Source organism: Octopus bimaculoides, chromosome 27 (assembly GCF_046866305.1).
Source record: "Octopus bimaculoides isolate indiv1 chromosome 27, ASM4686630v1, whole genome shotgun sequence".
Lineage (NCBI taxonomy): Eukaryota > Metazoa > Mollusca > Cephalopoda > Octopoda > Octopodidae > Octopus > Octopus bimaculoides.
The window spans coordinates 518,722-534,827 of record NC_142954.1 but is presented as its reverse complement, the minus strand read 5'-3'; the positions used below and the strand labels follow the sequence as shown (position 1 = coordinate 534,827).

Here is a 16,106-nt window from a genome sequence, read left to right as displayed (position 1 = left end):
AAGGATCAGAAATATACAAGTTTGTATGTGTATGGGTGTATGTGTGTGTGTATATGTGGGGTGTCTATATACATGTGTGTATATATGGGGGTGTATGTGTGGTTGTGTATATATATCTATGCACGGGTATGTGGATATGTGTGTATGGGTGTGTGTATAGATAAAGATGTTTACATGTATTTATGCACATATATGTAAACACACACATAAATTTTTATTTGTTGAATAAGGCTCAATTGATTCTTCAAATCTAATGTTCAATCTAAACATAGTTACACACACATTATTTAAGACTTCTCTCTACAACCATTTCTACTTATTTAAGTTTTTTTCTTAAGTACCACTTGAAAAAAAAAGCTAAGTAGGTTGAAAGAATCATAGCAAGGAGTCTTGAATGTGTTAGTGTGTGTGTGTGTGTAAGAGAGAGAGAGAGAGAGAGAGAAAATGGCATGGGAAAGATACCCAGGAATGCCTGCTGCATGGAGACTTTAAATCAAGTAAACACTGGAACACTAGACATAATTTGAATTAAAATATAATTAAGAAATTATAACTAATTAGATTTATTCAAAAGCTAACCCTAACATTTTAGTGGGTGCAGGAGTGGCTGTGTGGTAAGAAGTTTGCTTTCAAACCATATGGTTCTGAGTTCAGTTTCACAGCATGGCACCTTGGGCAGGTGTCTTCTACTATAGCCTTGAGCCGACCAAAGCTTTGTGAGTGGATTTGGTTGATGGAAACTAAAAGAAGCCCATTGTGTGTGTGCACGTGTGCAGGTATCTATATGTCCGTGTCTTTGTATCTGAATTTTTCCCCTACCTCCGCTTGAAAACTGGTGGTCGTGTGTTTATGTCCCTGTAACTTAGCAGTTCAGTAAAAGAGATCAAGAGAATAAGTATCAGGCTTAAAAAAATAAAAGTACTAGGGTTGATTTATTTGATTAAGAATTCTTCAAAGCAGTGCTCTCGCATGGCCATAGTCTAATGACAGGAACAAGTAGAAGGTAAAAGATAGATAAAAAGTAATCAAACATAGAATGGGGTCCACTTTGTTCTGAAGTCATTTGGAGAACTTCCACAAGTTAGACTATGCTTTGCTGATGTGCTCTAATAAGACTGAAACATACTGGGGTGGTCATGTACTATTAAAGGTCACTGAATCATGTATTTAATATGTTCTTTTCACTCAAGTTGGAATTTTAATTAAATTTTTGTTACTTACTGCATTAAGTATGTTAGCATTCAACTCCACTATATATATATATATATATATATATATATATAATCTGTGTATGAATGTATGTATATACACGCATGTATGTTTGTGTGTCTATATATACACACACGTGTGCATGTGTATATACATATGTATGTATGTACACGTGTGTGTGTATGCATATTTGCATGTGCATGTGTTCATATGTGTGTCTATGTATGTATGCATATGTCTGTGTATGTATATAGGCGTGTGTACATGCGTGTATATAAAGTATACGCGTATACTCGCATACATACATACATCCATTGGCAGAGAAAGTGATGGGAGTTGATGGGAAACTAATTATAGTGACTTCCTTTAATACTCTCAGTCACCCCCCTTCTTAGTCTCATTATGAAATTACTTCGTAATCAACTAAGTGCTTATATACGTGTGTGTGTATAAATGTCCTTTTTCGAAGAATAGAGTTAACAGTGACTTCGAAGGTTTGTTCTGCTGAGCTTTCATCAGACAGTCTGAAACTGTCAATGCTATTCTTGTTAAAGAGAAGAAAATAAACAGACATTACTTTACAGAAAATATTGAGTAATCCTTCAATTTAATGTAAATTGTTTTTTTTTTTTATATATTATAACTTGCCATGAAAACAAACATTAAAAGGAATAAACGTGTTTTGAACTCCATTAGTTTATTACAGCTATTTCTGCTAAAAGGTACTCATAGCTGAGCATGTAATTGTTTATTCCTTTCTTATCCCAATTTCTTATTAACCGTTCTGTTCTCGACTGATGCTTCATACTGAAGCATGTGTGTATCGAGTCCTAACACCAGGGTGTTAGCACTGCACTGCCAAAACGAAATATTAAAATATATGCCTGTTATGTATGTACGCTGTGCATGTGTGTATGTAATCAAACACTCCAAATATCCTGTGAACAGAAAGTTTAGTATTTCTGGAATTCCTTGCATTTAAGAAATTGCTTAACTTATCACTTTACACAGTCGAAATACCACACGGTACCTTATCGTTCCTTGCTGCTGCATTCTGCCAGTTAATGTGGGTGATGCTGCCTGGTCATTCATTCTGCTAGAAATAGCAGTGAAATCTTGCTCAGCTCTGTGTTTGATAAAAGATGACATATGAATGTTCAGTTTTTGCTGAATGGCTTGCAGAAAAGATTTGTTCATGGTGACCAACCCGTATATGCTGTACATTAGCTTTGCTCCCACCATCAAATCGACATTGCCTGTACTGGTGCACAAGTGCTCCACATGTCAGATGAAGTGTTTTGCTAAAGAACACAATTCGCTGCCTGGTCTGGGAATTGATCCTACAATCTAGCAATCATGAGTGCAATACCCTAACCACCAGCTTTGGTTAGTCAAAAAAGAGCACAATTCTTGGAGGAGATTTGACTGCTATTTCTAGCAGCGTCAACAACTGCAAAGAGTCTTTCTGCCCCTCATTGAGCTTGTATGTCTTTGTTATTTTCCCCCTACAAGTACGCACACACTTGTGCACGTGCATGTGCGCACGCATGTACACGTATACACTCACAGCCTTTGAACAATTCAAGTGTGTATAAATACCAGCAAAAGCACACAAGTAACTGACAGCTGGCAAAACATCGTTATAATAACGATTCTTTAGACATGTGGTACAACATGTTTGATTAAATGGAAACTGGTGTAGCTTGAGTTAGTGGTATTCTCTGTGCACGTGCGTGTGTGTGTTTAATCATTATCATCTCATTTCTAACAACCACTTGCATGGATCAAGTGAAATTTATTAGGGCAGGTTTTCTGCAGTTGGATGCCCTTCCTTTTGCCAACCCTTCTCTGTTTCCAAGTAAGCTATTATTTCCCAGTGACCAAAATCTGTTTTTCACAGAAGACTAGAAATGAATAACATCACTTGTATAGCAGTGATGCTAACTTACAATCATTACCTGACATCAAAACAAAAGGTTACACACATAATATACACTGTGGGCTTCTTTCAGTTTCTGTCTACCAAATCCATTCATGAGACCTTGGTCAACCCAAGGCTCTTGTAGAAGACATTCACCCAAGGTGTCACATAGTGGGACTGAACTTTCAGATCTCCCTGTTCACAGTGCAAATTACAATTTATTATATAAACACACCACATAATTTCTTATTCAGGTTTACTGAGTCCCTTGATGAGTAATCAGTACTGCAACCTGCACAGTCCACACACACACACACCTATACACCACACTACACATTGTCATCCCTCATACGGCCATTGACACTTTTATAATTTATTTTCGATATGAAATATTAATAGATAGATAAGAATAGTAATTCTAACCTTGTAACATTCTAAATGCGTTGACTTTTTTTCTTTTTACCAAACACAGACATGAAAGAGACTTAATACAAGAAGTGACTTGCAAATACACAAAACAACAATAATAAAATACATAAATATTTTCTGCTTAGCTTTTCTCTATTTTTGTTTATTTCTTGACCATTGTAACTGACTTTCTAATATTCACACACACACATGCGTTAAATGATGATGCTGACCCCCACACATAAGGCTGTGGTGACCTGGCAGAATCGTTACCATGCCAGGAAAAATACTTAGCGGCATTTCTTCCAACTTTACATTCTGAGTTCAAATTCCACCAGGGTCAGCTTTGCCTTTCACCCTTTGGGGGTTGACGAAATAAAGTACCAGTTGAGAACTGGGGCTTATGCAATACACTAACCCTGTTCCCCAAAATTACGGGCCTTGTTCCAGAATTTGAAACCAAGTACTTGTCTGGCAAGTGATTTGATCTGAGACCATGTTGAAACTAAAACAATTACAGCTTAGAAGACACATTTTAGCCATTCAAAAACACAAAAACTTAACTTCATTTAAAGATTTATTATTTCATGCCACATGTTTTGTCATGTCACTGACAGGATTTCACTGCAGCTATTTTGAGGAAAGGCTGTGGGACCAGTCTGTATGTGCATGGGTGTATGTCGTTGTCATCATCATCATCATCAGCATTTAATGTCCCTTTCCCATGGTGGCATGGTTTGGATGGCTCAGATGGAACTGACAAGGCCTAGAGACACACCAGGTTCCATAGTTTATTTTGGTTTGGTTTCTGCAGCTGGAAACCGTTCCTAGCACCAACCATTCCAGAGTAGACTGGATGCTTTTTACATGGCACCAGCCCCTGTGTTTTTTATGAGGCATCAGCACCTACACCAATGCTTTTTACGTGACATCTTGGTCTGAGGATCTCAATTCTGTTGTGGTGGGCAGGTCTTCTCATATTTTTGCCAGCCCTGGTCAAATTGTCCAACCCATGCCAGCATGGACAATGGACGTTGAATGATGATGATATATTCAATAAGACATATTTCATATATTCAATAAGACATTCAATACTTCATTTCATTGTACCATCCATTTTTATATTTTATATTATATACTCCATATTCTATATCCTACATTAATTTTACAAGAATATAAATAAAACATAAAAAACAGACAGAGTTGGAACTCTTTTAAATAAAATAATATATTCCTCTATACACGATCATACAAAACCCTTTTTTTTGTATTTATTTTTACTCACATATATATATGTAGTCAAATTAAATAAATGAACATTAAAAATAACACCAACAAACAACCAGAGGACGTGCACATGGAATATATTATTAATACACACACACAATGGGTTTCTTTCAGTTTATGTCTCCCAAATCCACTCACATCGCTTTCGTCAGCAGCAGTGCTGAACCCACGACGACATGGTTGGGATGCAGGCTTCGTAACCATACAGCCACGCCTAGAGTGACCTTGATACGAGAAATTGTGTGTGTGTGTGTGTGTGTTACTAGAACATGTTAACGTTGTGTGAATCATTGTTCTTTTAATGTGACCGCCATGTGTCTGGTGGATTAACTATAAACAGATATATATCTCGCTAATTGATTCAGACATGTGATTTAACCCAAAAACCAAATAGCACAAAAAAAAAAGTTTTCAAAACTTTATTTATATATAATTGTGTTAATAAATAATGTGTACATATTTCCCCATGTATTTTATTTGATTTTTCACTTCAGTAAGTGTTTTCAGGTGAATATACATAGACACACCTGCTTTTTATTCCATCACCTGTCTTCATCGTTTGTTTTCTGTAAATTTGGACTGTATATATATATAATATATATAAAATATTTTTTATGCTTTTAAATGTTTCCTGAGAGCGACGTAAAAAGTTGGATAAATTGACTGAAGTTGGTGTTTATTTTCCCCATTAATTTCTCTAAATAAAATAAAAGAATCATGATTAAAGGAAAAGAAAGCGCCAGTAAAGACGTAACTCGACATGGCATAAGCTGGAGTTAGTCTGTATACCTGTATATATTTCAAGGTGTCTACTCTCTCACTAAAACTACTATCTTGCTTGCGTGACACCTGCCTTGTTTTTGTTTATCAGTGTAACGTATAAGGTGTAGTGGTTTGAAATATTGACAGAAAACTGTTCTTTAACAAGAAAGCAAGTAGTAAATTGAGGTGGGACTGCTGATAGCTGTTAATAGCGAATGTGTTCGCCAGCCAGTCACAGGTGGACAGGTATTAATGGAAGAAAATTAGCTGAATTAAAACTTTTGAAGTATCTCAGCTGAAATACGGTTAAGTATGTGAGAGTTGTATGACAACCCTGTAGATATGATGATTCTATTTTTAGAGTGATCCATGACACAACTTTATTTTAACACTGAGAAGGCAGCTGGAGTTGTTGGGATAGTCTTGGCTCGTCAAAGCTAGGATCAGTAACATTTGAGTAAAGAACCATATGGCCCTTTTCAGTGTGATTTTTGTTTTGTTTTGGATTAGTGGGTTTTTTCTTTTTTTAATCTTTCACTTGTTTCAGTCACTGGACTGCGGCCATGCTGGGGCACCACATTGAAGGGTTTTGGTCAAACAAATCGACCGCAATAGTTATGTTTCTTTCTAAGCCTGGCATTGGTCAGCCTTGTGCCTTAGTAGAAGACACTTCCCCCAGGGTTCCACACAGTGGAGCTAAAACTGAAATCACATGGTTGCAAAGCAAGCTTCCTGCGAAACATTTTTCGACTCTCTCTTTTTTAAAAAAAAAAAAAAAAGGTTTCGTGGTCTGATGAGAAACTTACCTGCTATGCCTAGCAGATAGTGCAACCACATAATGACTCATCCTCTATACTGTTGTTGGTTGTGGCTGAGAAGACAAACCACTCTTTATGCAGTTTTACCATTGAAGCTACAAAACCGCCTCCATCACTACTATACATAGTTTTGTTGCTGAAAGGATTTCCCCCACACCCTCCAATTTTATGCAGTTTTAATAAAGACACATCGACGACCTATGTCAAATTTTAGTGGTGATTAGGCAACACGTGTGGAATTTTGCTGTTGGCGGTGCCTCCATTCAAGTGTGTCGTTGCTAACAAAGTTAAGTCAAGGCCTCCACCGTGAACATTGGTTGCTGCGAGTTTCTGTTGCATATGCAGTTTTCATGGTTTGTTGAACTTCGGCTGTGTGCAGTGTCACATTTGGACTGTCACTGATTCAGCATCGTTGTTTTGATGTCCCCACTTTTCTATGCTCACATGGCTCGGAAAGAATTTGTTGTGGCGGGTTTTTTAACGACCAGATGCCTCATAGCAAACGGGGTTGGTAGATATTGACCTTCAAAAGAAGTCTTGAGCTTTGTGAATTGGAAGACGAAAGGATAATTTGACAGGGAACTGATGTCTTTTGTATTTAAAATAGTAGTGCAGTGTATAATCACTTGGTAGCAAATGTATTCTTATGATAAATAAAAACTTTCCCCTTAGGGATGACAGAAGTTTGTGAAAGCGTAAATAACTCTGCTGAGAATCAGGCAGAGACAATGGCAAAAGAGATGAAAGCTTTCAAAGGTCAACAATGTTTGGTTGTGAGACCAGTAGCCTGGTTATATCTGGTTATTTCTTTCTTCAGATGTTCTTTAGAAGTGCCTTGTCCTTCAGGATCAGTTTTGTTGGTTCTTTGGTTTGGTGGGTAGGGGTTGCTTAGATCCTTTCAGATTATTCATCATCATCTTCATTTAATATCTCCTTTCAATGCTGGCATGGGTTAGCTAATTTAACAGGATCCAGCCATAGGGCTGCGTTGTGCTCCATGTCAACTTTAGCTTCACTGCTAGATGCCCTTCCTAACTCCAACTGCTATACAGAATACTTATTCCATACGAATGGGTTTGCCGAGGAACTTGCAAGAAAGGGAAGATTAAGAAAAAGGGGGGAAAGGGAAAACATGCCCAACTATGGGGGGGGGTGTATTTGAGAGAGTAAGGGAGGTGATTTTATGCCAGGGGGTAAGCTGTCCTACATTTATATAAGAGTGGGTGGGAGTATCCGGGAAAAGATGGTAGCAATGGGTTGCCAGAGCAAAACTCAAGAAGCAAGAGATGCTTCGGGATATGGATCAGGAGTGGGGCAAGTACCAGGTGCCATTAGGAAACACGTCTAACCATGCCAATGCAGTCTTTGGATTCGCCGTCAACCCACGCCCGAATGAAATCTTAGTCCCCTTCTGTAGAATGAACAAAGTAATTGGTCTCGGTTCACTGATAACGAGCATGTAAAGCTATTCGAATGAAGCCCTCTGGTGGTGGAACTACAAGCTCTATTTACACAGTAAGGTTATCTGTATAGGTTGTTAATTATACACATGTAAAATTATTTGCAGTTTATTCACACATGCTGTCTCACAACTTTCCTTAAATAATGTATTTATATTGTATGTAATATGATACGTGTGTATGTATGTGTTTGTATACATGTCTGTGTGTGTGTGTGTTTGTATACATGTCTGTGTGTGTGTGTGTGTTTACTTAATTTATGTGTTTATTTTTATGATGTTCCCTAATTAACACTAAGTGGTGATCTTTTCATTAGTTCGTTTAAGCTTGTATTTACATGCTGGCATTTCTCATTACCAAGAACTCCTGTACTAAACAACTGATCTGTGGGGCATCCTTGAGCTTCATAGAAAACATCTAATCCCTGGCGTCTCCTGGATGGCACCAAGTCTTTTTGGTTTCTTTAAGTCTCATCTGGTTTCAGTGTTTTGACTACAGCCAGGCTCGGTCGAGATTTTGTATGGCAAATATTTTATTGATTTCTGTTCATTGAACTGCGAAGCTTTTTGTAGTAAAAATAAATACTTATACTCTAGGGTATTTTTTGTTTCTGTGCCATTTAAACAAATCACACACACACACACACACATATATATATATGTATGTATATAATTTTAATAGAATCTACGGACATTATTTTATTGTTTTATCAACGCCTGTTTTCAAAGATTGCTATGGAAGATTGAGACATCTGGTGTGGAAGTCTGGCCTTGGTTTGGGCAAGTCACCAACCAGATAAATTGATGGACAAGAATGCTGATTCTATCCTAATGTTACAGTCTGTGCATGCATACTTACGTTTGAGTTTTATCTGAGTTTTATAGTTTTTTAATTGTTTTATAGATGCAAGTTTCATTAGTTATTTTGTTCTTTTGTTGTTTTTTTTACTATTTAGCATTCAGGTTATTTTGTCAAATGTAATGGTTATTAATTCATATTGTTTTGAATTAATCATGCATTATCTGACAGCTTTGAGATTTCAATGATGTGATTGTTTATTTTTTTAGAATAAAATTGTAGGTTCAGTGTGAGAGGCTGGATCTGGTCAATTTGAACATAAAACAAGTGGAATATTTCTGCCAGACATGGCCAGTTTAAATGCCAAAGTGTTTATAGTTTTATGTGTATGAAATTGATATCATTATTTTTTCAAAGTAACATGTGATATTTCTGTAGTTTGTACATAGTTCTTTGCTGTCCAGACCCTAATTCTAATTTGAATCCTTTATTTATTATTATTATTTTTTTTCAAATTCCAGTTTAATCATTGTCCCTATAGGCCGGTACCTGGGGATTCGAGAACATCAGAGAAAAGTTTCACACAATCCAGTCTTAGAACAAGTTTATAGAAAAAATAAAGCCAGTATTGATGATACGCAAATGAAGGTGAGTATGAAATAGAGTTTATTCAGGTCAATTGACATCAATGGATGTCGTAGGGGGTAAGCTGTAATATGTGGGGGTAGACAGGTTTTTAGCTTTTGGTCTATTTGTGCTGTTCAGTGCATTGAGTTTGGTCAGCTGCTATTTTTGCACATTCATACCAAGTAATGTTGACTGTCTTCAGGTCATCTTGAAATGTCCGCTGCCAAGGAATCTCTTAACGTAGTGTGGCACAGAATGCGAAGTATTACGCATTTTTGCCAGTGGAGTGGACCGGAGCAACATGAAATAAAGTGTCTTGCTCAAGGACATAACACACCACTGAGAATTGAACCCATGCTCTTACAACCACAAGCCAAATACCCTAACCATTAAGCCATGTGCCTTCACAACAGTTTTAGAATAGAGTCCTCAAGCACCTCCTCCATAGGATCTTATCAGAAGTAATTGTCATTAGATTTCCTGCTGAATTCCCAAGCGTAACCAAACCGAGGCAATGGATATTATCCAACCCTTTCGTTCTCAGTCTACCTTTAAGTCTCCTGCCAGATGACTCACCTTGAAGAACCCATCTTGCAATTCTATCCTGCAACATTCTAATCACATGTCTGTCGTACCAGAGCTGTGATCTCTCAATGCAGAAAAGTAGTGGTGCTATGTACCTGTCCATTGTCCATGCTGGCATGGGTTGCACAGTTTGACCAGAGCTGGCAAGCCGGAGAGCTGCACCAGGTTCCAGTCTGATTGGAGTTGGTTTCTACAGCTGGATGCCCTTCCTAATGCCGACCACTTAACGGATTGTGTACTGGATGCTTTTAATGTGACACCGACACAAGCGCTTTTTACATGTCACCAGCACTGGACTCTTGCAGGCCAGTCCTGACTTGATAATCACTCTGTATAATATTCTCTTTCTTTCTCTCTCTTTCCTTCATGGCAGCATCTCATCAAAGAAACATCTATGAACAGTCAACATATAAAAAAATGGATGAGGATGCGGAGACTACAAGATGCACCAAGTACAATGTTAAAGTTTCGAGAATGCAGGTAGGTGAAGGAACCCCCACCTTTTCAGTCTCATTTTCTTACTCTCTGACTCTTGAGTCTCTCTCTCTAGTCTCTCTCAAATCTCTCTTTCTCTCTCGAGTTTCTCTCTCTCTCTAGTTTCTCTCTCTCCCTCTCTCTCTCTCTCTCTCCATTCTAATAGAGCAGTGCTTCTCAACTGGGGTCCGTCTGGCCCTTGAGATCCACATAAGATTCTATTGTTGAAATTTGTTTCATAAATTGTTTATACTTCTACAACACACAGAATATAATTTCTTTCATACAATTCCTGGTAATGTTTAATTATAAAAATACAGTAAAAATGTCTTTTTCACATGCAGTGAACAGCTACGGGGGTTCAACTCATTTTCAGTCTCTATTTCCATGCAGGATAACATTACACATCCAATGAATCCTGCTTTTCTTGTTTCTCTTTTCCCTTTGGTTGCCAACCAGCCTGTCAAACCATCCAACTCATACCAACAAGAAGAACGGACGTTAAATGACGACGATGATGATACACACACACACACATATCTTTTAGCTTCTACTTATTTCAGTCCTTTGACTGACCATGCTGGGGCACCTCCTTGAAGAAGACTTTGTCGAATGAATCAACACCAGTACTTTTCTTTTTTAAGCTTAGTGCTTATTCTATTAATCTCTTCTGCTGAACCACTAAGTTATAGGGATGTAAACACACATGCACATATGCAATGGGCTTCTTTCAGTTTCCATCTACCAAATCCACTCACAGTGCTTTGGTCAGCCCAAGGTGCCTGAAACCATGTGGTTGGGAAGCAAGCTTCTTACTACACAGCCACTTGTTCCCTACATCCGTTTCACCATTGTAGTTATCAGCATCCTCTGCAGTGGGTGTTCCAAGCACAGTTCATGAGGAGGAACACTCTATTGCATTATATTTCTGCAGATCAAATATATACTGCATCTTGTGTTTATCATACATTTTCCTCATCATTTGCTCCATATATCATTATGATCAATAATCCCGCTAATTACAAAAGTAACCATACCACTTTAGTAAAAGTAGACTAGACAATGATGCTGTGCATGGGGCATTAATCTCGCGAGTGGTATCCAAGTGATCGGAAGAGGCTACTCCATGGGAAGGGCCACTAGACAATGGGAAGATGATTTAGTTTAACAATTTGAGTCAAGAGGGGAAAGAGAAGGGTGCAATCAAGAAAGAATTGGATGTGCTTTGTGACCAATGGTGTGTAGCAACGTCTGATTGTATAATCAATACGGTGATATATATATACACACAAACATACATACATGGAGAGAGAGAGATATGCACACACACCATGTGAAAACTGTGTATATATCTCAACGTACCCCGTACACCCACTTCTGTCAACATGAGCAGAAGTGTTTCGCTCAAGAACACAATGCACTGCCAAGTCCTGGAATCGAAACCCTAACCCTTGCTCTAGGCCACATGCCTTCACTAAAAGAAAAAAAGAACTGGTTTATTGAATTATTGATAGAAGTTATCTTAGGGGCCAAGCTGTAAATTGATTCCCTCATAAGGCACAGTTCATCCATTTTCTCAGTCCACTTAATTGTAAACAGGTGTCTGTTTGTGAAGTAGGATGCTGACCTTAAATCCCCATCATGGGGCCAGCAAAGTGCATTCTTCTCTTCAATCACATTAGCTGAAATAAAAAAAAATTTTCCTCTGTTTTATTTTTCGTTTTCTTTTCTGTTTTTCTTTTCTTTGTTTTGTTTTTGTTTTTGTTTTACTCATCTTACATTTTATTTATTTAATTTTTTTACTTAATTTTTTATTTTTTTGCAGTTGGCATCTTTTGTTTTATACTTCAGCATGCATATATGGTATCATTATTTTATGGGATGTAAGTATACACTCATTTCATTGGCCTCCTCCATGTTGTCGTGCTACAGTTTACATTTATATACATTTGTGTCTGCCTCCTGTCTGTCTGCAGTCTGTCTTTCTGCCATATTGTTAATATTCAGCTTCATTACATCCCCTTCACATATATACAAACTGGTGAAAGCATGAGACATGTTTTGCTCTTATTAGGCTTCTTCAGTAAAGAATATTTTTCTCATGCAAGGTTAATGGTTATGTAAACAATTGCAGCATGGAAGGGTGTTTATAAGCCATTTAAAACACACAAAAACCGTTAGATTCACATCAACATTTAAATTTAATTTGCCAAAATATTTTCGTCGCTTTGAGACCGAGACCTGTTCACTGAAAAGACTCCGTACTGCATTTGAATTTTGTCAGTGAGCAGGTTGCGGTCACAAAGCGACGAAAATATTTTGATAAATTAAATTTAAATGTTGAAGTGAATCTAACGGTTTTTGTGTGTTTTAAATGGCATTAAAAAAATATATTCGCCTACGCAATGGCTTATTTTGAATTGTCCTGGCAGCAAAGAGGGGAGACAACTCTGTATCTGTTTAATTCATGATGTATTTTTTTATGATGTATTTTCGATAGGAAGTTTAATCAGATGTCATCAACATTAAAAGAACTCACGAAGCATTAATTCGTTAGCATTTAATCCTGGGAGCATTGATAAACTATCCAAGAATATTTAACTTAATTTAGAATTATACAAAGTCACACGAAGCCGCGTTGAATAGAATATATCCATGTCGTATTTATGTTGGGCATGTGGAAACCTTTTGCTAAGGAATTTGGGAGAAGAATTTTCTGCTCTTAGATGGACATGCGTGAAAACGTGTTGGGCTGTGAATGACGTCATTGAAACATAGGAAGCCGGTGTTTCTGCAAACTCTTGCTACAAACACGAAATCGGCCTTTTGCAGCTAAATTAGTCATTGTCATTATTATTATTATTATTATTATTATGATTTTTACCAATGGACCCCTTCGATTCCTGTTTTAATCGGATCGTCCCTCATAGCCATTCAATGTTTTAAAAAGTCCCATTATATTTGTTTATAATTAAATATTATTAGGAATTGTATGAAAAAAAAAAAAAATTATTAAAATAATATTTTTGTGTATTGTAAAAGTATAACCAATTTATTGCACATACATTTTAACAATGGAATGATGGTTATACAGTCAAGACAGTCTTACCTTGCACTAGGGAAGTGTTCTTATGTTTGTGTGAAAAGTGAGGGACAGGTGAGTGGACGCCTGTTTTCCTATTGTAAAGAAATCTTTTTCCTTTATGTGTGTGTGTGTTCGTTATATTTCTGTTTTACTCTTTTGTTTGTTTCACTCATTAGACCGGTCATGCTGGGCACTGTCTTGAAGAATTTTTAGTTAATTGTGTCAACCTCAGTACCAAACCACTAAGTTATGGGGACGTAAACACACCAACACCAAACAGTGGTGGGGGACAAACGCAGACACAAAGATACTCACACACATAGATATATGCATATATACATACATAATGTGTGTGTGTGTGTATGATGGGCATCTTTCAGTTTCCATCTAATTTTTATTTTGTTTTTCTCTTTTTTTTTTCAGAAACATTGGGTGTGGCACACTGAAGACTGTTGGAGAGGATGGCCTAATCATGTAATTTAGAACTTTTACTCTGTTTATTTCTCTCTGCTCCTTCCAAGCATAACCACCCAGCAACATATTCTAATTCTAGTTATGCATTAATTAGTTCAGTTGGTTACAAGGTGGCAACGATCAAAAAGGAAATGGAATACTTCAACCTTCACTTCTAATTAGTAAAGCTTTTAAAGCATTTTATTCTCTTTATCTAATTAAGAAATCATCATTATCCCCATTTTCTTGAGGTTAACGATGATTTTGTCATGGCAATTTGTAGATAGACCAAGTTAATTTACTGCTCCAACACAAACATTAGAACACCACTCTCAATCTGTTAATTGTTAGAATTATGGAAGGCATTGAAGAATGAAGACATGGCTGTGTGGTTAAGAAGTTTGCTTTGCAACCATGTGGTTCTGGTTTCAGTACCACTACACAGCACCTTGAGTAAATGTTTTTTTTTCCTATTTCCTCCTTCGATTGATGAATATCTTGAGAAGAATTTGAGAAACACTAAAACAGGACAAGAATGCACTCAAACACATACACATATATATTATAGGCTTCTTTCAGTTTCTGTCTACCTGATCCACTCATTATAGCAAAATATTCTGACCAACACCACAGATTTGCTTGACCGTAACCACATGAGCATGTCCTTTAATGGCTGACACTATGTGCATCTCTGATCGTGAGCGTGAGCACCGTGCTGGAGCACCATAGCCATGTTTTGAATGGGAGTTTGAATAAATGTCACAAAAGCAAAGTTTAAAGGAAATATTAGGGATTTTTCATACTTTCTAGGGGTAAGCAAAGAAGAAACAAACAGTTGCTACCCAAGGAGGAAAATCATGTTACCCAGTGTGATTTAATAAATAATATTTATATATTTTTGTTTCTTCTCAATTACAGAATGTTGGCACAGATCTCTACTACTATTATCTTTTTGAATTGGCCTTTTATGGCAGCCTCATCTTGAGTCTACTTATGGATATCAAAAGAAAAGTGAGTTTCAGCTTTATAGTATTTTCTTCATTTCCCTTGTCTTTTAACTCACTTCATTATCTTAGTTGGAACAAGAAAGTGTTTCTCTTTTTGTTTTTTAACTTCAGTTATATGTATGTATTTGTTTTTTTATCTTTTACTTGTTCTAGTCATTTAGTCTTTAAAAAAAAAATTTTTGTGTGTGTGTGTGTGTGTGTGTGTGGGCATAATTTCTGTTGTGCTAAATCCCTGTTTTTACTTTTGCTGTTTCCAGGACTTAAAAGTGATGATCGTCCACCATGTTGCAACTATCATTCTTCTCTCTATGTCATGGTTTTTGAATTTTGTTCGCATCGGATCTCTCACATTGATTGTTCATGACATAGTCGATCCATCCTTGGCTGTGAGTTGAGAACTTTTCTAACATTTGCTTTTTTACTATTGCTGTTGTTTTTATTGATTGACCCCCCCCCCCCTCTAAATCACCCGCATATGACGTCTATCAACATGCTTCTGCCAAATTGAACATACTCAACACATACTGCATACAGTGGCTGAGTGCAACTCAGTGCTGAATCTGTCTGAGATGAAATGGAAAATAGGTCAGTTTCAAAACATTGATGTCCAGGTGACAAAAGCAAAGTTTGTTAGAAATAATAGTCATTTCCTTTGATTTCGAGATGGAAGCAAATAAGAAATATAACACTTATTGACCAAAGACTAAAAAAAAAAGAAGAAAAAAATTACACAGTATAAAAATTCTACATCTTGTCTGCATAAGCAATACAAGGGGACATTATCAGCTTTGTATCCTAAAATCCGAGAGGTTGTTTCGGGTATTACAACATACATCCTGAATCAGACAACCTCATCCTAGGTTGATTAAGCCTAGGCTTGGCTCATCTTACATCAAGAAATCTCAATGTTTTCATTGTCTATTTTAACAGGCTGCAAAAATGGCAAAATACTCTAAAAAACAGACTCTCTGTGAGATTGTCTTTGGGATATTTGCAGTTCTGTGGATGATATCCAGACTAGGAATTTATCCATTTTGGTAAGTGTTTTTTAATTACTATTCAATTAATTAACCCTTATGCTTTTATATATATATATAAATAACCAGAAATGGCTCTGACGAAAGTAGCAATAATCTTTTTAGGTCTTTCAATTTTTCTCAACTGATCAATAGATCAATTGAGTAAACCTATCAATAATGTACCTATAATGAT

The 16,106-nt window shown here is 36.8% G+C and overlaps 1 protein-coding gene across 2 annotated transcripts in view; it reads left to right on the top strand.

The window, feature by feature from the left end:
- LOC106870521 (ceramide synthase 2) overlaps window positions 1-16,106 on the top strand; it is a 61,107-nt gene that overhangs the window by 31,768 nt on the left and 13,233 nt on the right. For both annotated transcript variants that reach the window (XM_014916643.3, XM_052977288.2), the window contains 7 exons: window positions 9,185-9,311; window positions 10,249-10,355; window positions 12,175-12,232; window positions 13,858-13,908; window positions 14,806-14,898; window positions 15,152-15,280; window positions 15,825-15,931. In XM_014916643.3, the coding sequence (XP_014772129.2) occupies window positions 9,185-9,311; window positions 10,249-10,355; window positions 12,175-12,232; window positions 13,858-13,908; window positions 14,806-14,898; window positions 15,152-15,280; window positions 15,825-15,931 (672 nt within the window). The remainder of the gene's footprint in view (window positions 1-9,184; window positions 9,312-10,248; window positions 10,356-12,174; window positions 12,233-13,857; window positions 13,909-14,805; window positions 14,899-15,151; window positions 15,281-15,824; window positions 15,932-16,106) is intronic.